Here is a 27,384-nt window from a genome sequence, read left to right as displayed (position 1 = left end):
AGTGAGTTCTTATCCCAGAACCTGGAGTCTTTGGGTTTATCAAACAGTAGATTACCATAGTTACTGACTACTGTGTCTTGTATACCTAACTATTCCTTTCATCCACCCCTCTATTTCTTAGCCAATACCAGATTGTTTTGATAATTACTGCTTTGTAATACAGCTTGAGATCTGATACTGCTAGGCCATCTTCCTTCACATTTTTTTTTAATTGATTCTCTTGATATTCTTGACCTTATATTTTTCCAGATGAATTTATTATTTTATATAGCTCTATAAAACGATTTTTTGGTAGTTTGATTGGTATAGCACTGAACAAGTATAAATTCATCAATTAACTTTTACAAAAGAGAATTTACTGAGAAGGTATAGTAAGAACACAAGTATTTAAAACATCCCCTTTAAACAGGGGCCAGACTCTCCCCTCTGCACACACTGGTTCATGAGAAGAGTGGGCTCAAACTCTAAATAATGATGCTAGGGAGGCATGTTAGTAAATCTCTGTAGAGAACAGACCCCAAAACCTGAAATAGTTTTTGAAAGAATTTTATTAGGTCATTTGGCAAAGGAGAGGGCTGGGAAAAGGTGCAGCTTCCTCCTCAATTCTTTGTGACATTACCTGATACAGAGAGTTCAGAATAGGGTGTAAGGATATTTGCCTGATTGGCCACTGTTAGGCAATTGTCAGAACTGAGTAGTTTGAGATGTATATCAGCAGATAAGTATAAACATTCAAATTTGGGAAATTCAAAACACAGACTCTGAGTGGACCCAAAACAAGACTTGGGTGAGATCTAAGCATCCCCTTCAGCCATCCATCTTCCGGGGGGGGGGCTCTGACCTTTACAGTAATTTGGGGTTAGAAAATTTTCTAGCCACATAAAGCTAGGCTTGAACAAAATTAATAAAAAATAATACATAATATTTTCCTCTTAGGCACATGTGTAGAGAACATGTAGGACCAAGGGGCATCTCAAGACTTCTAGCCCTGGGAGTCCTTTTCTTTCTATAAGGAGTCCCCACGAAATCTGCTTAGGATGGGGCAACAGCTGTACTCATTCTTGGTGCTGAGAGATATCATGCCTGATAAATTGGCTCCTCAGTGGACTCACCTGCAGCTGCTACTACCAGCCTCAGGGGCCTTTGCTATCTATTCTGATTGCTGAGGAGGATCTCTGATAGTTCTTCCAACCTTTCAAAGCTCACAAGGTTGTAACCTAACCGAAGGACCAGGTCAAGAATTCAGGGATGAATAGTACTAGGTTGGGAGGGAGGTCACTGTTCTCCCAGGTAGATCTTAGAAGTCCTCATTCAAAGATGTCACGATGGAGAGGTACAGTTCATCAGCTCAAACCTTTTTGTTTGCACATTCAGGTCTGGTCAGGAGCCAACTAAAAGATTTTTCATTGTTGTGCTGATGGGAAAGAGGGTGAATCACGGTTTTTTTGGTTTTCTGTTTTTTTCCTTTAGGCATGTTTCCATGCTTTGGAATAGAACCAGGCAGGGCATATTGTGCGTGTACTTAAGGAGGGGACCCTCACTCATTACTTACCTACCTTGCCCTTAAGAGATCTCTCCATATTCATGGGGTCGGGGACAAAAATCCCAGATAAATCCTGATCTATTTTCCTGGTGTGAAAGGGCCTTCTGGGCTGCAGGGTATACTAGAATAAGTAAAGGGACTACAAGTTAATGGAATTACTTAACATAGGCAAGTGTTCAGCAGAGTTTTAAATGGAAAAGTTAAGGAGACGGAGGAAATAACACGAAAAGACCTGCATGTTTGCATGGTTGCAGAAGAAAAGTGTGTTTACCTGCCTGGAGTGGAAAGTACAAACTAATTTGAAATAGGATTTGATCGAGGTTTGTTAAGGGGGTGGGGATAGTGGAGTAGTTAATTCAATTGCCTGGTAACACCCTGTCAGCAGTTTAGATTACCTCTCCACTTGGAATGACAGAATGAAAACATTTTTTAAAAAAATTAAGAAAATCCCAGCTGTCTCTAACACAAGTCTAGGCTAGTAACATATTTGCATACTAGACTAGTAACAAAGGCTCCTTAACTGCAGTGCAGTTTAGAAATGAGACTCTAACTTCCAAAATACTTTTTATCAGTATAACAATTTGTGTATCATATTGACATTTAATTTTCATAAAAATATTTTTTACGGAAACAAACTTTGAATGCAGCTGTGTTAGAGAGAGGAAAAGTGAGCATGACCAGCAATATAATAAGTAGGACAAACATGGCTTGGGAGGTGCCAAGCATTCAAGCAACAAAGTTGAGGGTGGGGGTGTTATTGAAACGGGTACACTGCTTGGGCGTGGAATCTAGTTTATAAGAATAGGTTCTTTCAAAAAGAAACTCATTTCAACAAATATCTAGGAAAAATAAAATGGGGTTTGAAGGGGATTTTCTTTGTTCATTTCCTCATCTAACCTGGAGACTCTCCAGGGATCACATCAGAATTTTGGGGATGGATGGACCAAAGATCGCCATCTGATTCAATTCGTTCATTTTTTTAACCTGCAATTTTTTTTTTAATTAAAAATTCTTTTTTTCACTTACAAATCTTTTTTTTTTCCTTTCCCCTGTGCCAGGAAAAAAGGAAAAGAAAACCCTTATTACAAATGTGCATAGTCAAGCAAAACAAATTCCAACACTGGTCCACTATAAAATATGTGTATATATGTGTGTGTGTGTGTGTGTGTGTGTGTGTGTGTGTGTGTGTGTGGCTTTCTGCACCCTGGGTCCGTCACCTCCCTGTCAGGAGGTGGGGAGCATATTGTCCCATCACCCCTCTGGAATCTTGGTTGGTCATTGCACTGATCCGAGTTCCTAAGTCTTTCACAGTTGTTTGTCTTTACTATGTGGCTGTTGCATATAATTGCTCTCCTTGTTCTACTCCCCTTCAATTCTGCATCAGCTCATACAGGTGTTCCTAGGATTCCCTAAAATCACATCCCGCTCTTTGTCACAGAAGGGAAACTGAAGTCACCTTTTCCACGCTACCACGCCCGCTCAGTCACAATGGGCAGTGCCCCCTCGCCTTGACTCCGCCCCAGAGATCTAGGAGATTGAGTTGAGGCGGCTCCCAGCGCTTTCGCACCTGGTGGGGCGCATCCGCGAGGTGAGTCGCCCTGCTAGATCCGCCTCCGCTGCTACCGGGCCTGGACCCCACCCCCACCCCCCGCAGGGATGCCCCTCCTCCCTTCGGCTCCAGGCCCCGCCCCTCCCCTCCTGCCGGCCCCGCCCCCCAGCGGGGCGGGTGTGAGGGAACTCGGTGAGGGCATGCGTGCGTCGCCCCATCCGGGTCGGCGGGTCTAGCAGCCCCGCCCTCGGCCCTAGCTGAGCTGTATTTGGGCAACTGCTGAGGGCTGCCGGCGGCCACGTCCGAGAGCGTGCTGAAGTCACCGACGTGACCGAGGGGGCGGAGGAACGGATGGAAGATGGCGGCGGGGGCCGGATGTTGGCGCCGCCTCCCCCAAGTCTTGAGCCGGCGCAGATGAGGCGGCTCGGTCGGGGCCAGCGGCGCTTCGGAACCCGGGCTGGGGCGACCCTGGCGGCGGTGCCCGCCCCTGCTATGTGCTGGCGCCTCGGGTAGAGCGCGGAAGAGCGGCGGCGGGGCCGGGGCGGTGCTGGCGAAGCGGCGGGCCTCCTGCTCCTTCCTCCCCTTGGCGGGTGGTGTCCGAGGAGGGCGGCGGCGGCGGGGGCCACGGGGCCGGGATGGAGGACGTTAACTCCAACGTGAACGCGGACCAGGAGGTGCGGAAGCTGCAGGAGCTGGTGAAGAAGCTGGAGAAGCAGAACGAGCAGCTGAGGAGCCGCTCAGGGGCCGCGCAGGCAGCCACCCCCGCGGCGCAGGGGAGCCCTAGCCGCGGTTCCGCCGCCGCCTCCGGGACCGGCTCTCCCCGGGGCTTCCCTTTGGGCCTGACCTCCAAGGCGGCTGGGGCCGGGCCGGGCCTGAGGCGGACGAGCAGCGAGGAGCTGCGGGACGGGGCCACGTCCCTGCTGGCGGCCGGCGAGGGCAGCGTGCTGGACGAGGTGGAGCCGCTGCGGCCTGACGAGCTGGAGCGCCTCTTGGGCTGGGAGGAGGAGGAGAGCTGGTGAGCCGGGGAGGACGGGGGGAGTGTGCAGCCAACTGCCCTCGGTGCCGGCCCGGGCTTTGTATAGTGTCAGAGAGCCGGCGGTCGTCTCTCCCTCTCTTTCTTTGTCTCTCTCTGTCTCTCTGTCTCTCTTTCTGTCTGTCTCTGTCTGTCTCTGTCTGTCTCTCTCTCTCTCTCTCTCTCTGTCTCTCTCTCTCTCTCTCTCTCTCTCTCTCTCTCTCTCTCTCTCTCTCTCTCGGGGAGGCTGGGGTGGGGGAAGGATTTCCTGGGCGAAAAGATTAGAAGGAGAAGAAAGTGTGCTGCTGGAGGGGGCGCGGTTGTAGACCTGGACTGGGCTGTAGGGTCCCGGTCCCGCCTGCCTCTAGCAGTGCTGCAAGCCGGGGAGGGATGGGAAGGGTCCCCGCTTTGTGTGGCTCGAGGAGGGTGGCCTGGGAATTTGGGTGTCGGTGAAGGAACTTGGGGAGGGGCGTGCTCGATGGGAAGTCACCGAACTTGACTCTTGGGGAAGAACTGGTCCCCCTCTCCTTTTGGTGCGAAAGGGTCTAGTTTCTAAGTCCGCGTGGAAAGGGTGCCACAGTCCTGTTGGGGACGTGAGGCTTTAGAATGACTGGTGTGGGTGGCAAGAAAGGGAGGAAGATGGTGTGAAATAGGACTCCCCTTCGGGGACTCCGAGCATAGCTTCGCTTTGTGTGATGGGGGAGAGAGAGGATGGGGCTGCTTTGTGCAGAGATCCAAGAGCTGGAAAAAGACGGTCTTCCCTCGTAGGAAGGAGAATGTATACTCCTTGCTACTCTTTCTTGCTCTTCAGTGTTTATTCAAGAATTGGGTTTTTGGCATTTCTCAAGGTTGTGGAGAGTTACCACATTGACTTGTCACTTTCATGTTATTCTAGGGGATGTAGGAGAGGTTTGTTGAAAGTCCCTGTTCCAGTATCCCTCAAGGAAAATGGTGACCCACACCTTAAAAATCACTTTCACCCAGAACGCTTGAAAGGATTTCTTCAGGGAGATAGGGGAACTTTTATGCATGAATTCATCACGTGCTGTTTAAAAATGAAATGTTTCGCCTTTTTTGTTAAAAATAGAGATTTCTAAGGTAGTGCAATGTTTGACAGAATTAGGCAGTGTATGTTGGAAGATGTTCGGGATTGAGCATCTGTTTACTGAGCTAGGTCATAGATTTAGAGCTGGAAGGAACCTTGGAATCCTGCCCCCCTCAATTTTACCAATGAGCGAACTGAAGAAGAGGGGAGTTAAATGACATCTCTATAATTACGTAACTAAGTAAGGGGGTCTTGAACCCAAGTCTTCCTGACTTCCAAGTCTGTTCCCTGTCCTCCACAGCATGCTACCCTCCCTGTGTAGGGTAAAAGAGAAGTATTAGACATGGTCCCTACTTTTTTATTCCTGTTGAGGAAAAGAAACAAGCAGCAGTAAAATAATACTGAAAGGCTCAGTAGCTTATGTATAAGGTTCCTTAAGGTTTAGGATTATAGGAGTTAAGGTTGGAAGGAACATTAGAGGTGACCTAGCCCAGAGAACACTTTGCTCACAATAAAATAACTCTGTGAGGTAGGAAGTACGAGTGCTACTACTATCTTTATTTTACAGTGAGGAAAACTCAGGTGAAAAAGGGAAGGACTTGCCCAAAGTCATACATGTAATAAGTCTAGCATTCTTTCTGCTGAATACCGCACACTAACACTCAGTTGGATTTTTAAGAGCCTTAAAAACAGGACCCCCCCCCTTTTCTTGTATTTGTACTCCTTTTCCTTCCCAGTGCCCATGAATACAAGTTAGGACTTTTAATTTCATTGGCATTAGGAACTTCCAGCCAAGAAAATTCCCTCTATCGATGCAGTCCAGCACCTACCTTGCAAGTTAATGGTCCTAGAGAGCTCTTTAAAATTCTGAGAGGCTGAGAATGACTTGTTCAGACTCTTATAGCTGGACACAAGGACGGAGGCAGAACTTGAACCCGGGTCTTACTGGTTTTGAGGCCCGTACTATTCATTATGTCAGGCTGAATATAAATGTTTATTGAACTGAATTGGAAAAAAAATAATGCACGGCACACATAATAAACACTACAAGCAGATCCTGAAGCTCATGGATAAATTTCAGGGTGTCTCTGAAGTTGGATGAGGAAGAAAATTACATCTTTGTTTTCATAAACTTTTGGTCTCCCAGCTGGAGGCAGCTAGCCGACACAGTGTAAAGAGTGCCAGGCCTGGAATGGGGAAGACCTGAGAGCAAATCCAGCCTCAGATGTGAGCTATATGACCTTGGCAAGTCCCTTAACCTCTGTTTGCCTCAGTTTCCTCAACTTTAAATGGGTATAATACTGGTACCTACCTCCAGAGGTTGATGTGAAGATTAAATAAAAGAGTAATTTGTAAAGTACTTAGCACATAATAGGTGCTAGTTATGATGATGATGTATTTTGTTTTGTGCATGTAAAAACATTCTGAGAAGGGATCTAAGATAAACTTCACCAGACTGCCAAAGGGGAGGAGTCTGTGGCACAAAAAAAAGGTTTAAGAAACCCTGGCCTAGAATACTTCATAGTAGGGAGAGATCAGGGTGGGCTAGAGAGTCCATTTAGGAAGCAGGACTTAGTGGGATATGGGCTCCTGAAGAAGAGTGGGAAGGGTATTTCAGGCCAGGCTGAACTATCTAGAACTCTTAATTGAGAAAGATTTAAATGTCAGAGGTACATTGGGATATGTAATTGAGAAAGATTTAAACGTCAGAGGTACATTGGGATATGTAATGTCAAGTCTTTATTTATCACTGGATGTTACAATGTTATTGGGATTGACATTCCTAATGACGGCGTACTGTCAACAATACTAGTTTTTTTGGGTGTAATTTTAAAATCATGCGTGTCTGTGGGAGTAGTGAGTGTATGTTGAACTTTAAAAGAAGAGCTTTAAAATATATGTATAGTAGACATATAACATATTTAACATTCTTATCAAGTACTTGAAATTTCAGTTTAAAAAATTAAACATTTGTATGCAAGGTGCTGGCAATAGAAAGATAAAAAATGACATAATCCTTGCCCTTAAGGAATTTAGACTACAATCTCAGTAGGGAGAACAAAACTGTGATACAAATTACAGTATGATAAACACATAAGAGGAGTATAAAGTATAATGAGATCAGGCACAGAAATCATTGGCAGAATATCTGCGGTTCCTTCAGTGTGCAAGGCTCTATGGCTTGATGACTTTACTCTCCAATGTATATGATATGAAAAGATAATACTTGATATTATGGTATTAAGCAGTGATTCAATAAAGACCTTAGGCTTTATTTGCATGTTGTCTTCTCCATTAGAATGTGAACTCTTTTAGGTCAATTTTTTAAGTGTTGTTTTTTTTCTTGTTGTTTTTAATTTGTCTCACCAGGCACAATGCCTGGTACAAAGTAAGCACTTACATGTTTATTGACTGAATGTCTGACTTTGGCTGCACTGGCCTTAGTTATTTAGTATGGCATTTATTTAGATAGCATGCCTAAAGATTCTTTTGGTCATGTGGTACCAGTTTGCTATTAGGGTTATTGTTACAAAGTAGAATTGTACAGGTATAAATAATTTTTGTTTTATTTTCCCAGTATAGTGATATATTTATGTTTCAGTATAGTGATTTATTGGTGTTCAGGTCACTCTCCCTGTAGTCTGTAATCACTTGAATACCTAGTTTATAATATTCTCTACCCCATCGTTTTCCATCATTTTGAGGACCTCAGTTTTCATGTTAATGGCCCATCTAATATGACTGCACAGTTACCTGCCTTCTCAATTTCTATGACCACCCACCTCTAACATGCTTTAGTCATACATTAGCATGCACATACTTTAGTTCTTTCCATTTCTGGGAACTGTAAATCCTTAACTTTCACTTTAAAGTTTTGTAAATTACATGTTTTGTTTGTATTGAGAAGTGGGATTTGGGAAGATTTGATTCATAATAAATACATTGTGGAATCATGGAATCTTAAGTAGAAGGGATCTTAGAAATCCTGTGGTCAAACCTTCTATCCATTTAGTACAGGAATCCTTTCAGCAGCATTCAGGCAGCTCCCATTGTGGAAACCCCTTTCTTTAGAGTTCACTGGCAAGTTGTAATTTCTGGTGTTAGGTGCTGAGACTACTGAGAAGTTAAACAATTTACCACATCATTACATAGCTAGTATATGAGTGAGGCAGGGTTTGAACCCAGATCTTCCTGATCCCAGGTCTAGCCTTTTATCCATTATGCCACACTGCTCCTTTATTTATTCTGTCATATTGAACAAAAATTGCCTTATTGTAAACTTAAAGATCTAGGATTGGTTCTAGTTCTGTGCAACATAGAACAAATTTAAATCCCTGACAGCACTTCAAATATTTGTAAATGCTATCTTAAATTGCCCTAAGTTGTCATATTTCTAGGATTAACATCTTCATTTCTTTCAGCTGTTTCTCCCCCCCCCAATAACATAGTTTCTAAATCTTTTTTACCATCCTATTCACTGGACAAATTCAGATTGTTCAGTGATCTTAAAATGCTTGGTGCACTGCAACAAAAATTGCAGGTATAGTCTGAGAGAATACAGTTGGCACTATTATTACTTCTCTTGACCAAGATACTCTTGTTATACTTTAATTATTTGAGTCTAAGATTAATTTTTTTTTAGAATATACGTCATACCTCTGGTTTATTTAGCTTATAGTTAAGTTAGATTTTTTTAACGTACTATTGTTAGCTGTGTCTTTTCTTTCTTTGATTGACTTTAATTTAGGTCTTAGCTAGCCCTCTTAAATTTCACCTTGTTAATTTTGATGCATCCCTCCCTCATGCTGGGATCTTTTTTTAATCTTGATTCTCTTATCCATCCATAAAGTTGGGAGGTTGGAATTATGGAACATGAATGTAATAGAATACTTTTATATTATAAGAAATGAAAAACTCAGAGAAACATGGATAGACCTAGATGTCCTGAAACAGTAAAATAAACCTTATCAGGTAAATTATATATACTTATGACAATAGTGTAAAAGGAAATAAGAATGCTCTAAATATAATGACTAAACTTGGCTTGGAAGTTGGAATGGTGATGGACTATTGCATATGCTATCACATAGAGTTGATGTGATATATTTGTTGATTTTGCCAAGTGAACTTTTTTCTTTCCTTTTTTAATCTTTGCTAAAAGGGAAGACTTGATGGATAGGGAAGGATGGGAGGGATATATTCAGGAGGTGATGATTATGTATGAACAAGAGGTATCAGTTTAAAAAAATAAGAGGGTTGACATCCTCCATTCTCTTTCCTTGCTTTTTCCAGTATCTGATAGAAAGTTGACCCTTCTCAATAAAGCCAGCTTCTCCATGTGATCTCATCTCTTCAAGTAGATTTCCCCCACCATAATCTTTTTTCCCTCTGACTCTCTTATTAAACACTCACAGAAAAAAAACCTTCCACAAAATAATATGTATATTTAACATGACAGCTAATCAGGCATAGTCCATATGTAAAAATGAAGCAAGGGATGGTTCATTTCAGAAGCATTTTCTCTTGGTTTTTCACTTTTTGTATCTTTTTCTTGATTCCTTATCATTGAAGACAATGCTTGGTTTTTCATTTGTAAATATTCTGTCAGATTTTGTAAGCTTTCCATTCTATTCTATAGCTTCCTACATGTTTTTTCCAGTTGTTTCTACTAGTTGATTCTGTAAAACTTTAATGTCACACGGATAGGTATGTTTGGCAGCTCTGTAGTCTGTTTTGGAAGACAGAGGATCTTTGAGCTGGTTAAGAGGGGCTTGCACTGGAGGCCTCTCTGTGCTCTTTGGCTTCCTGGAGAACTTTTTAGGAAGTGCCATAAACAGCTCTTTCTATAATCTGTGATCTTTTCCTCTCTCCTTGGTTAGTCCCTGTTTTCTGCAATATGTGCAGGTCTCGCTTATCCTTAAAAAACAACCACTTGACCTTACCATCCCTTCAAACTATCATCCTTATCTCTCTTCCCTTTCACAGCCAAAATCCTAAAGTGTTCTATACTAGCTGTCTCCTTGTCTTCTTTCATTCACTCTTTAAACTTTTCCATTCTGGCTTTCAGTTGCAGTACTCAATTGAAACTGCCCTTTTTACAGTTAACAAATTGTCTTAATTACCAAATCAGATGGCCTTTTCTAATCCTGAGGTAACCAGGTGGTACTGTGGATAGAGCACTAGGCCTGGAATCAAGAAGACCACAGTGCAAATCCATTCTTAGACTCTTAACAAGCTTTGTGACCCTGGGCAAGTCACTTAACCTCTGACTGTCTCTGTCACCTGTAAAATAGGGATCTATATTGCACCTGTCTCCCAGGTTGTATCAAATGAGATAGTATTTGTAAAAATGCTTAGCACAGTGCATTGCACTTAGCAGGTACTTAATAAATGCTCCTTTTCTTTCCTTCCTTCTCTGCATTTGACACTATTGACTCTTTTCTTCCTGAATATATCATCCACTGGGTTTTCATGACACACCTTTGTCTTGGTTCTCCTTTCTGTCTGACTGTTCTTTAATCTCCTTGGCTGGAATGTCATCCATGTCACATCCCCTGTTGATGGTAGCCTATTCTCTTTGTACTTTATGTGATCTCATCAGTTTCTTTGGTCTCACTTACAGATGTAGATGATTGTAAGATCTATAAATCTAGTTTTTCTCTCTCCCTCTCCTCCTCTTCCCTTTCTCCCCCATCCCCCTCTTCTCCTTCTTTCTCCATTCCCCTCTCTCCTTCCTCTTCCCCTTCCTCCTAAACCCCCACCCCCATTATGTTAGATTTTTTTGGTTTTTCTCTCCAGGACCTAGCACAATGTCTGGCACACAGCATTATTAATAAATGCTTGTCCCATTAGATGTGAGCTCTTGGAGGTCAGGGACTGTCTTTTGCCTCTTTTTTTATTTCCAGTGCTTAGTACAGTGCCTGGTACATAGAAGGTGTTGATTGATTGATTAATTAGGAACAGTTAAAAGAAATAAATATGTTTAGCTTGGCAGGAGAAGACTTTAAAGGGAATAACTTTTAGAGGATTGCTGTCTCAAGTGCTTTAGTCTTTGCTGAGGAAGTGTTAGACTTCTGTGTAATTTGATGAAAGAACTAGAACCAGTGGATGGAAGCAATAGATCTTGGCTTAGTATAAAGAAGAACATAACCCTTAAGAGTTGTGGAACAGCCTTTTCTGTGATGTAGTAGAAAATTTCCAAGCACTATAAGGGTGCTATAGAAGGGCTTCCTAAATTTAGTAGGTTTGTCTGTCTGGCTTATTGGTTGTCAAAAAATGTAATGGGCTTCCTTTGTAAAGTATTAAAGTTTGGTCACAAGAAATGTTGTTTAAGCAGTATTTTAGTAGAAGGGGTATTTGGAATCAGCTATGTTTGAATCCAATCTCTCCCACTTACTGCCTGTATGATCTTGTGCAAGTACCTTTATTTTCCCTCTCTGTGCTTCAGTTTCCCTAACTGTAAAAGGAAAGAGTTGGACTGGATAGCATTAAAGATTCCTTCCAGCTAATATGATGATGATGATTCTACTTTGTGTAGTAAGCTGGATTTCATAATCCTTAAAAGTCCATTTCAGCCTGGAGTTTTGGTCTCTATTCAGAGAGCTTGTATTCATGGAGACTACATACAAATAACTATAATTTATAGTATTGTGTGATAAATGTTGGAAGGTTCAAAGGGCTGTAGCAGTTGAGAAGAGGGAGAAAATGAACAGCCTTCTCTGGATCCTACATGCTGTTTTAAAGACATCTGTGGTTGTAGCAAACCTTTGTCCTTTAAAGATGAATTAGATTTTTTAGAAATAAATAGAAGTCATTTGGAGCCAAGTTTGTGAATAAAATGAATTATTAAAGCTGAATAATTGAATTCACCGAAGATTTATGGAATGCTTATTGTTTGCAGAATACTTTGGGTAAAAATCCAGGTGAGACCACTTTTCTTCTTGTGATTCAAACAAGATCTTATAGAAGAGAAATTTTAAAGAAGTTTTAAGTGGCAGCATCTGTGAAAGAAGGAATAGCTTCATAAGGTAACTGCTTTTAAAGGGACAATACTTGTTTGGCTCCAGGATATTTGTTTTAAATGTCATGTTACTTTTTATTAGTTTTTACTGTGGCAGTGCCTTTTGAATGAATCATACTATTCAAAAGTGGTTTTTATAACTGATGAATGGTGATGCTGGAATCCAATAAGATTACTTTTTACAGAAGGAGAGACTTAGGTTCGAAGGAGATGAGAAAGGAATTTGTTAGAGTTGGAGAAAGGATTGAAAACATTAGTATTTTATCAATAATTAAATTTGTAGCTTTAATTGTCTTAAACAACTTCTGCTACTTATGCCAAGAATTAGAAAAGGAAACTTCTGCTAATTATGCCTCTTTTTGGAGGGGTAAGGGTGTAATGTAGGTTTTGTTTAATTTGTAATTTATTGTTATTTTTAAATTGTTACTTTTTGTTTACGCTTTCTTTACTTTGCTGTACCTTTGCAGTTACTGCCCTTGCTGACTTTCACCTTCAGTAGAATTTTCTCTTGTAACAAAGAAGCAAAATTAGTCACAGCAAATCAGCACAGTGGCCATGCCAGAAAATATATTCCTAATGCTACAGTCCATCACCTTTCAATTGAAAAGTTGCCAGCATGCTTCACCATAAAACCTCTGAAGTCATAATTGTTCACCACATTCATTGATCAGAGTTTTGAAGCCTTTGAGTGTTCTGGTTTTGTTTACTTCATTTTGCATCAGATCATAAAAACCTTTTGTCCTTTATATTTGTTTTACCTACAGTGCACAAATATTCCAATACGTTCATATGCCACAATTTGGTTAGCCATTTCCTAGTTGATGGATATCCATTTCCTTCTAGTTCGTTGATAAATAGGAAGAGTACAGGCAGTTAGGTGCTTCAGTAGATGAAGCTCCAAACCTGTAGTCAGGAAGACCTGAGTTCTTGCTTGATATGTGACCTTGGGCAAGTCAGGTGTGTTTACCTCAGTTTCCTCAACTGTATAATGAAAATAATAATAGTACCTACCTCACAGCATTGTTGTAAGGGTCAAGTGGAGATAATATTTGTAAACACTTAGCACAATGTCAAGCACACAGTAGGCACTATATAAACACTAGCTGCTATTATTAATATTTCTGCATATATTGATCTTTCCCTCTCTGTCTTTGAGCTCCTTGGAGGGTATATGACCGATGATGGGATCACTGGATCAAATAACATATACAGTTTAGTGACTGTAAATTTTTTTTGTGTGTGAGGCAATTGGGGTTAAGTGACTTGCCCAGAGTCACACACCTACTGAGTGTGTCTGAGACCGCATGTGAACTCAGGTCCTCCTGACTTCAGGGTCCATGCCACCTAGCTTCCCCTTAGTGACTGTAATTCCAAATCTTGCAGAGTGTTTGGACCAGTTCACGTCTCTAGTAACATTGGATTGGTGTGCCTTCTCAGAACTCCCAAAATCTAACATTTTCATTTTTTTGGTCATCTTGGACATGAGTCAGAACCTTAAAGTTTTTTTTTTGTTTGTTTGCTTTTGGTGAGGCAATTGAATTTAAGTTACTTGCTCAGGGTCACACAGCTAGTAAGTGTCATGTGTGTGGTGTGAGGCCAGTTTGGAACTTAGGTCCTCCTGACTCCAGGCCTGGTGCTCTATCCGCTGTGCCCCAGACCCTTAAAGTTTTAAATACTGCGTTTCTCTTATTAGTGATTTGAAGCATTCTTTGAAAAGGTGATTGGTAGTTTTAGGCTGAGCTTTTTGGAAGAAGTGGCACCTGATACGATTCTGAAGAGAAGGATTTCAGTAGGTTAAGATGTGGAAGGAGTATGTTAGTAGACATGAGTAATACTGTTTTGAGTGCATGAAGGTAAAAGAGTGGAAGGCAAGATTGGGAAACATCTGATAGTTAAGTTTTGAATGTAAAAGTGTGTGATGGGGAGTAGAATGACAGAAAGTTGGCATAGATAAGTTGGAGCCAGATTTTAGAGAGCCAGGCTGAAGAATTTGTTTTTTACTTTATCCATGAGCAGTAGAGTAACTGAAAAGTTACTTTGTTTTAAATAAGGTTTAAAAGTCATTTGCTTTTAAAATCGTACTTATTTCCAGAAATAACCCCTTTCCCTAGTGAGCTCTTCCTTGGAAATAAAAAGCAGTTAGTTCAATTGATAAAATGACTTCATCAGTCAATATAATCAGTGCAACATTTTGCACCTCTAGTGTGTCTCCTTTCTTTTCTTCTCCCCATCCCTCTTTTCCAGCACCAAGATTGGTCATTTCATTTACAGTTCAGCTTACATTTGATGTTCTTTTTGTTTATATTATTATAACTATATTATTCAAGTTCTGCTTATTTCATATCACCACCACCACTACCACATTGCATTAGTTCTTTTTAAAAATAATTTTTTTTTATTGATGTTTTCTGGTTTTTATGTTATCATGGTTATCTCTAGTATCCTTCTCCCCTTCCTACAGAGCCATACCATTATAAGAGGAAATAAAAATCGGCTTAACTGATTGATATGTTGAAAAAAATCTTTTAAAAAAGCCTGTGTAATATGTTAACACCTGTTACTCTCATCTTCATAAAGGGTTGGGTTGAGGATGTCTTCTCATTTCTTTGCATTTGAGTAATGCTTGATCTAAATTTTGTTACATTCACTTTTGAATTTTTGGTGTGTGGTTTTTCAATTTACATTGTTGTAGTTATAGCGTATATTGGGAGCACTCTGCATCAGTTTATGTAGATCTTTCCATTCTCTGTATTCCTCACATACATTATTTTTTATAGCTCAGTGATACTTGATTACATTCATGTATCACAGGTCTTTTTTTTTAGCTATTCCCCAGTCGATGGACATTTGCCTTAGTTCTTACTAATCTTCCTGTGGTTCTTTGAATTCCTTTTTTTGTCGTTTCTGTTATATGAATAGTTACATGAATATAGCCATTCCTCAATAGAGCCCTTCCTTCCTTTTTCCTTCCCTCCTTCCCTCGCTCTTTTTCCTCTCTTCTTCCTTTCCTCCACAAAAATTGAAGTTATGCATGTTTTTGGAACATGTGGAAACTTTCTCTCTTTGACCTCTTTGCTGAGTATTGGGATTGTTCCATAAAAGAGTATGAGTAGTTCAGTTACTTTTGTTTCATAATTTCAGATTCTTCTAGAATGGTTGGACCATTTCATAGTTCTATCAATAGTGCAGCTCTGCAACAGTGTTTTTTTTATCTTCCATAACTTCTTCCACAATTCCTATTTTCCATCTTGCTACTTTGGGTGTGGGGTGAAACCTCAGAGTTGTTATAATTTACACTTCTCTTATTAGTGATTTGGAACAATTTTTCAAATGGTCTTTTTTTTCCCGCATTTTCTTTTGAAAACTGGTCACATTGTTGGACCGTGATTTGGGAAATTGTATATATTTGCTTAATTTTCCTGAATGTCTTGGATATCGTACTTTTATTGGAGATAGATATTTTCTTCTTATTTGATAGTTTCTATTATTCTAGCCATATTGATTTTTGTTTTGTAAAATCTTTTTAATTTTATATAATTAAAATAGTTAATTTCTTTAAGAAAATTTGTTTGATTTTTGCTTTTAGATCCCCATTCACTTTCACGTGTACCCTACCTGCCCCTCTCCTGCTAAGTGCAAGAGTTCCCTTGTAAAAAAATACATTATTTTTTAAAAGTTCAACAAAACTGTCTGACAACATATGACGTGTTTCACATTATAGTCCCTTACCTTATCAATGAAAGGGGAAAGAGGTGTATTTTCTTATCTTTTCTCTGAGGCCAGTCTTGGTTATAACAATTATGTAGCTGTCCATTTTATTTTATTCTTTCTGTTTATGTTGTTCTAGATATTGTATGTATTGTTTTTCTGCATCTGTCTACTTTCCTCTACATCAATTGACATAAATAATCCTTGTAGCTATTTTTGAACTCTTTATATTCTCCTTATTTTTTCTTAAGACAATATTTCATTTCAGGTACCACAATTTATTTTGCCATTCCCCAGTGAAAGGGTACCCATGTTGTTCTTAGTTCATTGTCACCTCAAAAATACTACTATTAACACACATTTATACTTAACTTTTCTTTCTGTCTTGACCTTCTTGGGGTAATTAAAAAAAAACAACCCAACATCAACGAATGTAAAGAACAGAAAAAGATGCTTCTATGTAAAACTGTGAATCTCTAGCCTATAAGTCATTTAGATTACAGCATGGTAATACCAACACTTCTTTCCTTGTCTCTGTCTTGTTCTGACTACTTTGTAAATATAGTTATCCCTTTCACATTGTGGAGGTTAGGGGTGTGGCACCCTTGCGATCTAGAAAATCTGTGTAAAATTTTTTGGCTCTTTTATGCCAGAGAAGAAGTTGGATTTTTTTCTTTTTTCCTTTTTGGGGTGTTTACAGTACCATATTATAAAATTTGGGTTAAGTATTTGGTCATAGGCTCTGTGTCATCTGCTGGCCTTTGCATGTCATCTGTGGCTTCCACAGAACTCACCCAAAATTCCCATTTAATTTCTTAAGCTGTCCCGCGATATAGCTAAACCAGGATGGGGAAAGTTGCAATGTGGAAGGTAACTGTATTATTGTATTGACACTTTTTTGGTATCATTATTACTATGTGCATCTCTCTCTAAAAGTACCTCTCATTGTAACAAGTATAGTGAAGTAGAACAAATTCACACATTTTTCATATCTGAAAAGTCTCACTCTATTTATAAACAGTCTTTAGTAGTTGTGATCAGTCACTGTGTTGATTGGTTCTGAAATCTTTAGAAGTGGTTTTCATTTTAGTCACTTTCTAAATATAATTAAATGTTGTTTTCCAGAGTGTTTAGACCATTTCACAGTGTACCATCAGCAGGGCATATAGTACGCCTTCCTATTTTTTTAAATCTTTTGTTGTCCTTGCCAACTTGTTGGGTTGTGAGATGTAATCTCAAGTTATTTAATTTGCATTTCTCTAATTAAAGATTTGTAGCAGGTTTTATATGGTTGGTATTAAGTTTACAATTCTTTTGAGGATTGTTCATCACCTTTGAATATGTTGTTTTTTTGGGGGGAATCACTTTTAATCTTATGTGTTATGTTAAATCCCATATGTATCTGGCATATCAGACCTTTCTCAGATTTAAAAAAATTATTGATATCTTTAGTAAAGGCTATTCTGATACCTCATTCAGGGATAGAGGCAATTCTAGTTCTAGAAGGCTGTGCCAGCAAAGTGCAATCTCTGGCAGATTCTCTAAATAGTCGCGCGACCTGGTGCTGAAAACTTTTAGCTTTGGCAACCCACGAAACAGGAAAAAAAAGAAAATGACTCGAAATCCTGAGGGATCCCCTTCTGCTTCTGCAGTGGTGGTGGTGAAGTGGTTGGAAAGAAGGCATGGAATGCTAAAAATCTGTTTTTAGGTTGCCAAGAAACTTTTATTTGACTCTTGGTCGTCTAAATGTTAGGTTCTTGTCCAGGGACCAAAAAATGGCTGTATTGATGGAAGGGCTGAAATCATATCAATGAATAAAACCTGAAGAAATATGGGAGTCACATCTATGAATGGAAGAATACCCTACATCTTGGAAAGGCAGAGAAAGGTGTTGGCAAAGTGCGTTTTCTCTTCTGTCCCAAAGATACAAGAAATATTATTGGTTGTCAGATATTACAGTACTTTTGATAAGCATTTGCACAAAGAACACCATGAAAATAATTGTAGTTTATGCACAAATATTGGTTGCTAAGAATGAAATTGGAGAGAAATTCTGTCCGAACTTGATAAAACCTTCTACGTCAAATCAACTTGTGCTCTGATTCTTTGTGACTTCCTATGGAAAGTTCAGAATAGGTAAAGATGAGAAATGGGTCAAGAAAAAGAAATGAGGCAACTCGGTGACTTGTTGATTATATGAAGCTTCATAACTCCTATCACAAACCCTTTGTTTAAAAAAAAACAAACCTGGTAGATTCTGGACATAATGAGTACTAAAAAAAAAGTCACAAAAATGAAGGTGACTATATTTTAACAGATAGGCATTAACTTATTGTGGATGTAGAAGTTTTCCCTGAATGAACTGTCTGTATATTCATACCACTGACTCCACAGAATTTAGATAAGAATTTATAATGTACAAGAAATAGTAATGAGAAAAATAAATGATATACAATTAAGAAGATTTTACCCTGAGTTATTTAAACAAGCTATTGAAAATCAAAATGGGTATTGGGAAATAGAAATGACATCAACACTGACTATATATAATTTCATCAAGAGGTTAAACCAATGTAATTAATAGGGACAACAAGGAGACTAAAAGCTCAGAAAGTGCCTTAGCAAACATTTGGTTTACCTGCCACATGGAGAGAGATGGCTGCCGAAAGCAGCTCTGGAATAAATACAGACATGTTTGTAAAATACCGTGAAGAAGGGTGGATGAGTATGAGCAGTATCATAAAGTAGAGTGAAGCACTATAGAGTGAAACCAAGCTAAAGAAATTTTAGCAAGATAACCAATGCCCAAGATCATTCAAAGAGGACTATAAACAGGGGGAAAAAAAGGGAAAAGATGTACAAAAACAATTACAACAAACTTTTTGTTTCCCCTCCAAATGTTGTAGAACCACTATACTTCTTTAACATCATGATCCCTGAGGCACTTACAGAAGAAGTAAAAATGGCAATAAAGAGAACAAAAACTACCAATTTGGATCAAATAGAGAGAGAGAGAGAGAGAGAGAGAGAGAGAGAGAGAGAGAGAGAGAGAGAGAGAGAGAGGAGATCTGTTCTAGAGGTGATACAATTCTGAGGTCATTGAGGAAGTGATTTACAAAGCATCAAGAGGATAAGAGGATACAAAAAGGGTTGAAAAAATCTTGGACCTTATTAATATAAAAAAAGGTGATTGATAGGCTATCAGCAACTACTGTGTCAACCTGTGTTTATACAAAATCTTTATAAAGATAATTTGTACACAAATTGATGGCATTGTACATAACAGTATTAATATACAAGTAGGCTTAGTGAACTGTATTCAGCTCAGCACATCTTTACCATCTCACAATTGACAGAAAGGTATAAAAAAAATAAGATCCTATTGTGCTTAATTATTTTTTTTTATTATGAAAGAAGCATTTGATTCAGTAGGATGAAAGACTGCCTTATATAGACTCTTTTTATAAAAAGATATCTTCCACTGAAGATTTCTTGGAACATGTAGAAACATGGGTTCAGTAATCTTCTGATAATAAATACCAGGCAGGGAATTGTATGTTGACCAAAATTATTAGCCACTGTGATGGAAGAGATTCAAAGCAGAGTCCAGGTGGACAAGGTATTTCTGTGCATTATGCTTCCGTTTATGAATAACATTAAATTACTTGAATGTAGCCACTGACATTGTAGAACCTCCAGGAAGAGCTCTGTAATCACTCAATGGAATTTGGCCTGTTCCTCCACACAGGAAAGATCAAATGAATAAAGAGTTGCTGAGATTTCATTATGCATCTAAATCAAAGCCTTATGGAGCTTGTCCAACTGTATGTATATCTGAAACAGACAGTACTGATGCACTGGTCTCTGGGTCCATTGTTAAAAAGGAAGATTGCTTTTGGGAAATACCAAAGAACTTGTACTCACCCTTAGCTCCCAGTTCAATCTAATCCAATTATTAAATAAATATTTATTCAACACCTACTATGTACACTGCCCCAGGGATACAATTTATAAAAAAAGTCTGGGAGGAGTTTACAATCTAATGGATGGAGACAACACAAAAGAAGGCATAAAAGGGGTGGGGAAGGGGAGATGTACCCTGCCTGGGGAGATGCAGAAGAGAGTGAGGAGCTGAAAGTCCAGTTTCTGCTCTCCATAAAGGAAGGCTTTGAGAATAGTTGGGTATTCTACCCTCCAGCCCTCTATTCAGAGGGAAGAGGAGGCTGAGGGAGGTGGTCTCAATCAAGGCTTGAGTTAGCAGCATGGGGGTGAATTTGGGGAGGTTGTGGCTGAAAGACAGGAATGGATGAATTATGATTTGCATTCTTGGAGAGAGTTCTCCAGTGGAAGAGATCACATCTATTTGAGTATATCTTGTTTTTATGTCACTTATATTTCCTAATGTATTTCTCCTTCCTAGAGAACAGCTGTGTTACAGAATAAGGAAAAAAAAAGTCAGCTTAACAAAATAGTGGAGTAAATATCAAGAGATGAACAAATAATACAAAGTAGTTAAATAAAAGGTGATTTGGGAGGGAAGGCACTAGCATTGAGGAATTTGGGAAAAGTTTTATGTAGGATGTGGCTCGTAAAGAGATAGGAGGCTTAGTACAAAGCCCTGAGTAGTACTACCATGGTTAAGGGGCATGAGCTCAATGATCAGTCAGCAAAAGGAAGCAGAGGAATGATTAGACAAATAGGAAGAGAACCAGGAGATAGAAGCATCATAAAATCCAGAGAGGAGAGAATATCAATAAAGAGAGAGTGGTCAACAATACCCAGTAAGGCAGTGACTATTTTTACCTGTAAAGAGATTGTGAGTTGGGAAGCCAGATTGTAAAAGGTTGGGAACCAGTGTGCTGTGAATGTAAGAAGATGGAAAGGGTATGAAAGGAAGAGATTAGGGATGTAAGAAAGTGATAACATTCCAAAGGAGAACAGTGGAAAAAAGGTAGCAGAGGAATGGTTGAATAGGAGTGGATGGAGATTAGAATATGGGGAAATGTAGATTTTCATGGAGCTTTTGCCCCGAGAGGCAACTATTTTGAATTACTAGTATTAGGTGGTACTACTGACATTAGTAGGAAAATTAGGGAAAAAAATTGAGGGTTTTTTTTGGGGGGGGGCTGAGTGGGGATTCTTATTCTTCTGCTTCATCAATGCCAGATTTTGATCTCTGGTTCTTATACTTTCTTACTCTCTTTCCAGTTTCCCCCTTTGTAATCTACCATCTGAAGTTGACATACATTTTATTTGTGACTTCCCTCCCTGATTCTGCTCTGGTTTTTTTTTTTTCCATTTCATTTCCTTGTTGAGTTTTAATGCATATCTGAAGTAAATTTGTGAGCTGGCACTTTTGGGTTCGACCCTTCTTTGTGAGGCTTATGATATGTCTGCTCCCCCAACTCTTTCTTTCCTCCATAGTTGTATACTCTTCTTGCACTCTAATTAGGCAAAATACTAAAGTCTTCCTCCTCATTTCTTCTCTAGTATATTCCCTTCTCATTTATTTTCTTTCTCTGTTAAAACCAACAGGACCACTGTTTAGTCCTTGTGTTTATATGCTATTAACTCTCTAGCCGTTATAGACATTTATTTTTAAAAATTTTTTTGAAAAAGATCTGAATTCTCTCATTCCCTCTCATCCATCCCTCACCCACTTAGAAAGCAAGAAATGTTATATCAATTATACATGTGAAATCATGCAAAACCTATTTCCATATTATCCATGTTGCAAAAACAAAAGCAAGAAAAATAAAGTGAAAAAATATTATGCTTTAATCAGTACTCAGACTTTTATCAGTTCTTTGGAGATGGATAGCATTTTTCATCATGAGTCCTTCAAAATTGTCATGGATCATCACAGTAATCAGAATAGTTAAGTTTTTCGCAGTTGATTATCATCACAATACTGCTTTTTACTGTGTACAGAATCCTCCTATTTCTGCTCACTCAATTGTGAACAGTTTGAAATGCAAACAGAAATTTTGATCCTAGAGATAATGGCCATTGGATTTTGAGTGGAGGGTGACATGGTCAGACCTGATTTTAGGAACTCATTTTGGCAGCTCTGCGGAGGAAGGATCTGAGTGGGGAGAGGCTTGAAGGAGATTAAAAGGCTAATGCAGTAGTCCTGGTAAAAGGTGAGGAGAGCCTGATTTACAGTGGAGACTATGTAAGCACACCAAAGGGGTAATCTGATGTTGCAGAGAAAGAAATGACAGTCAGTATTTGACAACTAATTGAATATGTGGTGTGAGGAGACAGGGATGTTGCAAGCTTGGATGTCTAGATAAATAACAATGACCTTGACAGTAATAGGGAAATTTGAAAAAAGGTTGCATTTGATTTTAAGGGTAAGCAATTCTGTGATGAGGATTGGAGTTTAGGAGACAGATTATGACTAGGTATGTGGATTTGGGAATCCTCTAAATAGAAATTGTTGAACCTGTGGGAGCTAAATTGACAAGCCTGAGGCATATAGATAGTTTTTTTTTTTTAGTTTTTTTTTAGGCATTCGGGGTTAAGTGACTTGCACAGGGTCACACAGCTAGTGAGTATTACGTGTCTGAGGCTGGATTTGAACTCAGGTCATTCTGACTCCAGGGCCAGTGCTCTATCCACTGCACCAACTAGCTGCCCTGCATATAGATAGTTTTCGATGTGGTGGTAGAATTCTACCAGTTCCAGTAGCAAGTAGACATAGGTTTTCTAACCCTGGACTATGGAAGGTCTAGAGTCATATATCTTGATACGGATTAGTGACTTAAATTTGTCATCCTAACATGAAATGCCAACCATCCTTTTTTTTTTTCCCAGATCTCACATTTTAAAGGTAGAGATACCTTAAAGTCTTTTTCTCCTCCATTTTTATACATATAGTATAATAACTTCTTTCACTAAAATCGTATTCTGATACCTCATCATTGGTGGCTGTGGATCAAAAGGCTGTGTCAGAGTGTGTGCAAGATATTAGTAAGCTGGAGTACATGTCCAGTGGTAAACTGTAATGTGTCTTGCCCAAGGACCAACCTTTCTGAATTTTGGAAGGCTTTTATGACCAGGTTTTTCAGAAATGATTGATGAATTTTGGGGACTCGGAAACTCAGAATTTTCTGTCAAACTGTAGAAGAATTGTGATCTCTCTCATTGTAGGGGAATGCTCCACAGCAGCTCTCAGGAAGTATGAAATCATTGATGGATTTTGATTCCTTGATAATTGTTTGGGGAAAAAAGAAAAAGAAAAAAAAGAGTTTTGTTTTTAGAGCTTTGAAATGTGCTTCAAGTGACTAATGGTACCAAGGACCTTATATAAAAATCAGGCTAGCTCTGTGAAAAATCACGAAGTGTAGACAATTTCCATAGTTTCTTTCCTTTATCATAAACAATGAGTGAGCAAAGCTTAGTACTAAAGAGTGAAGACATATTTTTGCCTGTTCTTTCCATCCTGACTGGTCCTGACCATTGCTACATCTGGCATTTGAGGCCTTTTCTTCCTTTCCTCCTTAAACCAGCTTACTTTTATGACTTTATCTCATTTTACTTTGCTCCATGTGATTCCAAACTGACTTAATTTTTGTTGTAATAGGTTCTTCCACTTTCTTGCCTTTATTCATTCAGTTTTCTGTGTCTGGAATACTGTGTCCCTATTTTCCTGCTGAATTTCTGTTCATCCTTTGAAACCCACTTGAAATACCACCTTTTCTAGGAAACTTTCCTTTATTCCTGCTTCAGTAATAGCCTTACAAAACTGTTTGTTTTGCTGCTCTCTAATGTGCTTATCATGAAATATCTGTATATTTCTTCTAGTTTGTAAACTAAAAGAAACCAGAGATCATAACATAAGTATATTTTGTATTGCCATATTAGTATTAATATGTACTCATTATTATGTAATATATACTATAATACATATACATAAGTATATATATGTATATGTGTTTGTGTGTGTGTGTATATATATATATATATATATATATATATACACACATACACACACACACACGCTATGGATATACATACATAATATGTACTCATAATATTCACTTCCAGTAGTAGTAGTAGTAGTAGTGGTGGTGGTGGTGGTGGTGGTGGTGGTGGTGGTGGTGGTGGTGGTGGTGCTGGTGCTGGTGGTGGTGCTGGTGCTGGTGCTGGTAGTAGTAGTATAACTACATAATGTTTTGTGAGTGGGTGGATGGATAAACCTGTTTTGGGAAGTAAAATGAAGCATACTTCATTTTGGAAATAATAATGGAAATAATAAAAACAAAACAAAAAAGTGTTTATAATGTACAGAACGCTGTGGTTAGTGCCTGGAAGAAATAAAAATGCCCTTTTCCACAGCTGACAATTTATTAGTAAATTAAAATTGTTGAACTGTGGCCAAGTCAGGTGTTTCATCAAGTTTAAGCAATGGTAGTAAGAGAAGTAGTAGTTAGACCTATAGGGTTGAGTAAGGGTGGAGAATTTAATTTCTTAAATACTGTTTTATATTGTATTGCACTGTCACATAATTTGAGTATTTAAAGTAAGTGTGGCTCATTTTAAAATATTCTTTTTTTAGGTGTATCCTGTTCTGCAAAGGAAAAAAAAACAATCAGCATCTCTGTTTTAGAATGCTGTACTTAATAAATAATTTTATGTATGTGTGTGTGTGTGTGTGTGTGTATGTGTGTGTGTGTATATGTATGTATATATGTATATTATATACATATGTATTTTCCTTCTAGGCTGTATTCATCACCAAAGAAGAAACTGACTCCATCACAGAAAGCAATCAGCCCCTTAGTTTGGTGCAGGCAGGTTTTGGATTATCCAAGTCCTGATGTTGAATGTGCTAAAAAATCTCTGATCCACAAACTTGATCAAACTATGACAGGTAAGTGTATAAATTAACTGAACTTTAATTTTAAAACCAATGTTTAGCAATTTTTAAAACAATATTTTTTATTACTCAGGGAAGTTTTATAAGACAGATGTTTTAAATATATTACTTTGATTTGTTTTCCTGTTTTTTGTTGTCATTTAACACAGATTTTTCCATGTTGAGAGGATCATACAAAAAATATTCCCTTCATTTATTCGATCTTTTTTGTATTCAGTTATGTTAAGCAGAGTTCAGTGGCAAAAAGAGTGTTGGATTTGGAGTTAGAGGAACTAGGTTCATATTCTAGCTTTGCTGCTTACTACAAGTACCACCTTCAACAAGTCACTTAACCTTTTTGGACCAAAGTTGCCTGCCCTTTAAAATAAGATCGGATTACATAGCCTCTGAGTTGGTTTCTAGGTCTAAATCATGATCTGTGATATTACTACTTTCTGTGCATGCTAATGTAATTCACATAAAAATTTTGTAGGGGTTTACCTTTGTCTTTGGATTAACTTAGAACCTGTGTACCCTTTAGGATCTGTTGTTTCTTATACCTTGACCTTTTTAGCTCAGTTCAAGTATTAAGTGCATTTTCCATGTAAATTACTTAAAGAGATACAGAAATGTGAAAGAGGCAGTTCTTCTATGAATAAAGGTCTTAGATGTAAAGCTGGAAGGGCCTGAGAGGACTGAGAATAATATCGTCATTTTACAGGTGGGAGCCCAGAAAGGTGTCGTGACTTACCCCAGACCAAACATTTAGTGATTATAAGTCTGGAGGTGAAATAACATAATTATACAAATAGCTGTTATGATAATAGGCAAGATGTGATGTGCAATAAAAGGAGTATAAGCTAAGCATTATAGGAGTTCAGAGTAGAGATCACCCAGTTTGGAAAATTTCATAAGGGTGATTATATAAATATAGGTATGATTTTGAGTAGGAGGAAGGGGGAAAACATATAGAGCAGAAGGAGCTGCAATATTGAAGCTGGAAAATAAATTCTTCGTTTAGGCAATTGTAAGTTATTTTATCAAAAATGTATTTGTTAAGGAAATAATTGGATTTAAGGCTGAATAAATTATGTAGGATCCATTTTGTAGAGACCTTTGAATACATATGACGGAGTATGGATTTATTCTGAATATAGTGTAAAATGAAACTTAGGGGAGAAATGTAATTAGCTTTGGAGATACCTTGGCGTAAAACAGAAAAATTTGTTAGTCTAATAGTAAATAAGATTGCTTTTGGTTTTTTTTATTGTTATATTTCAGCAAAGTTTTACAGGCAAATGACACTTAGGACTTGATTACAAATTTGGATGAGTCATACTGTAAATGAAGAAAGACCATCTTGTCATGTAGTTGTCGTAATGCTACACTTCAGGAAAAACCTGGGCTTTCCATGCTTGCCACTTGGGACACTATGGGCAAAATCACTTCTCTTGAGTTTCCTCATCTGTAAATTAGTGATAATTTTATTTCTACCTACCTTATAGGGTTGGTCGTTAGTTCAAACAATATAATATTTATAAAGTGCTTTGCAAATATTAAGGTGCTAGATATGTAGAAGGTGCTAATCGCTACAGAGAATTTCCTCAGGAGTTCCCCTATACTATGGAAATCAGTTCTCATCCTGTCATCATCATCATCATCATCATCATCATCATCATCTGCTGCTGCTGCTCCTCCTCCTCCTCCTCCGGCATTGCAGAACCTCAACCTGAGTCTCTAGTTCCGTCTGACTGAAAAACTGTTTAACAGTATCAACTATTGGTCATCCAGCATCTGTTTGAAAATCTTTAGTGTAGGGGATCCTACTACTTCCCCCAATAGCCCATTCTACTTTGGTCAGTTCTAATTGTTAGGAAGTTTTTCTGGCATGTTTGTTATCCATCCATTGTTCTTAGTTTATGTCCCTCTGGAACCCAGCAGAACATTCTAAGAGAGTTCTTGTCCTTCTCAGTCACTTTCTCTTTTTCTGGGTTAAAAATGTTTTGTTGTGTCAGTCAATTACAATGTGTTGTGGTTTCTAGTTCTCTCACCAATTTGGTCAACGTACTTCGTACTAAGATGTTGCAAGTAGACACAGAATACCAGATATGGTCTTTGTGGGTTTTCCCCCCTCAATTTATTTATTTTAAACATTCATTTAAAACTTTTTTTATTTTCACATTCTTCTTTATGAAGAATTAGAATGAATAGGAGGAACCATGAGAAAGAAGAAAAAAAAGAGAGCAAATAGTATGCTTCCATCTGCATTCAGATTCCATAGTTCTTTCTCTGGATGTGGATAGCATTTTCCACCATGAGTCTTTTGGAATTGTCTTAGATCCTTGTATTGTTGAGAAGAGCTAAGTCTTACCAAAGTCAGTCATAGCACAATGTGGCTGTTACTGTGTACAGTGTTCTCCTGATTCTGCTTACTTCACTCAGCATCAGTTCATATAAGTCTTTCCAGGTTTTTCTGAAAACTGTCGGCTCATCATCTCTTATAGCACAATAGTGTCGTATTACATTCATATACCACAGCTTGTTCAGGCACTCCCCAATTGATGGGCATCCCCTCAATTTCCAGTTCTTTGCCAATTACAGAAAGAGCTGCTATAAATATTTTTGTACATGTAGGTCTTTTTT

General features: G+C 38.6%; 1 protein-coding gene across 2 annotated transcripts in view; it reads left to right on the top strand.

Annotated features, from left to right (window-relative positions):
* The first annotated feature begins 3,580 nt into the window (after positions 1–3,580).
* The window catches only part of SLAIN2 (SLAIN motif family member 2), a 62,938-nt gene continuing 39,134 nt past the window's right edge, over positions 3,581–27,384 (top strand). For both annotated transcript variants that reach the window (XM_020990461.2, XM_020990450.2), the window contains exons 1-2: positions 3,581–4,107; positions 24,608–24,756. In XM_020990461.2, the coding sequence (XP_020846120.1) occupies positions 3,728–4,107; positions 24,608–24,756 (529 nt within the window). In that variant the 5' untranslated portion in view covers positions 3,581–3,727. The remainder of the gene's footprint in view (positions 4,108–24,607; positions 24,757–27,384) is intronic.

This window comes from Phascolarctos cinereus, unplaced genomic scaffold (assembly GCF_003287225.1).
Source record: "Phascolarctos cinereus isolate Bilbo 61053 unplaced genomic scaffold, phaCin_HiC Scaffold_9;HRSCAF=440, whole genome shotgun sequence".
NCBI lineage: Eukaryota > Metazoa > Chordata > Mammalia > Diprotodontia > Phascolarctidae > Phascolarctos > Phascolarctos cinereus.
This window is presented reverse-complemented; position numbering and strand designations above follow the sequence as displayed.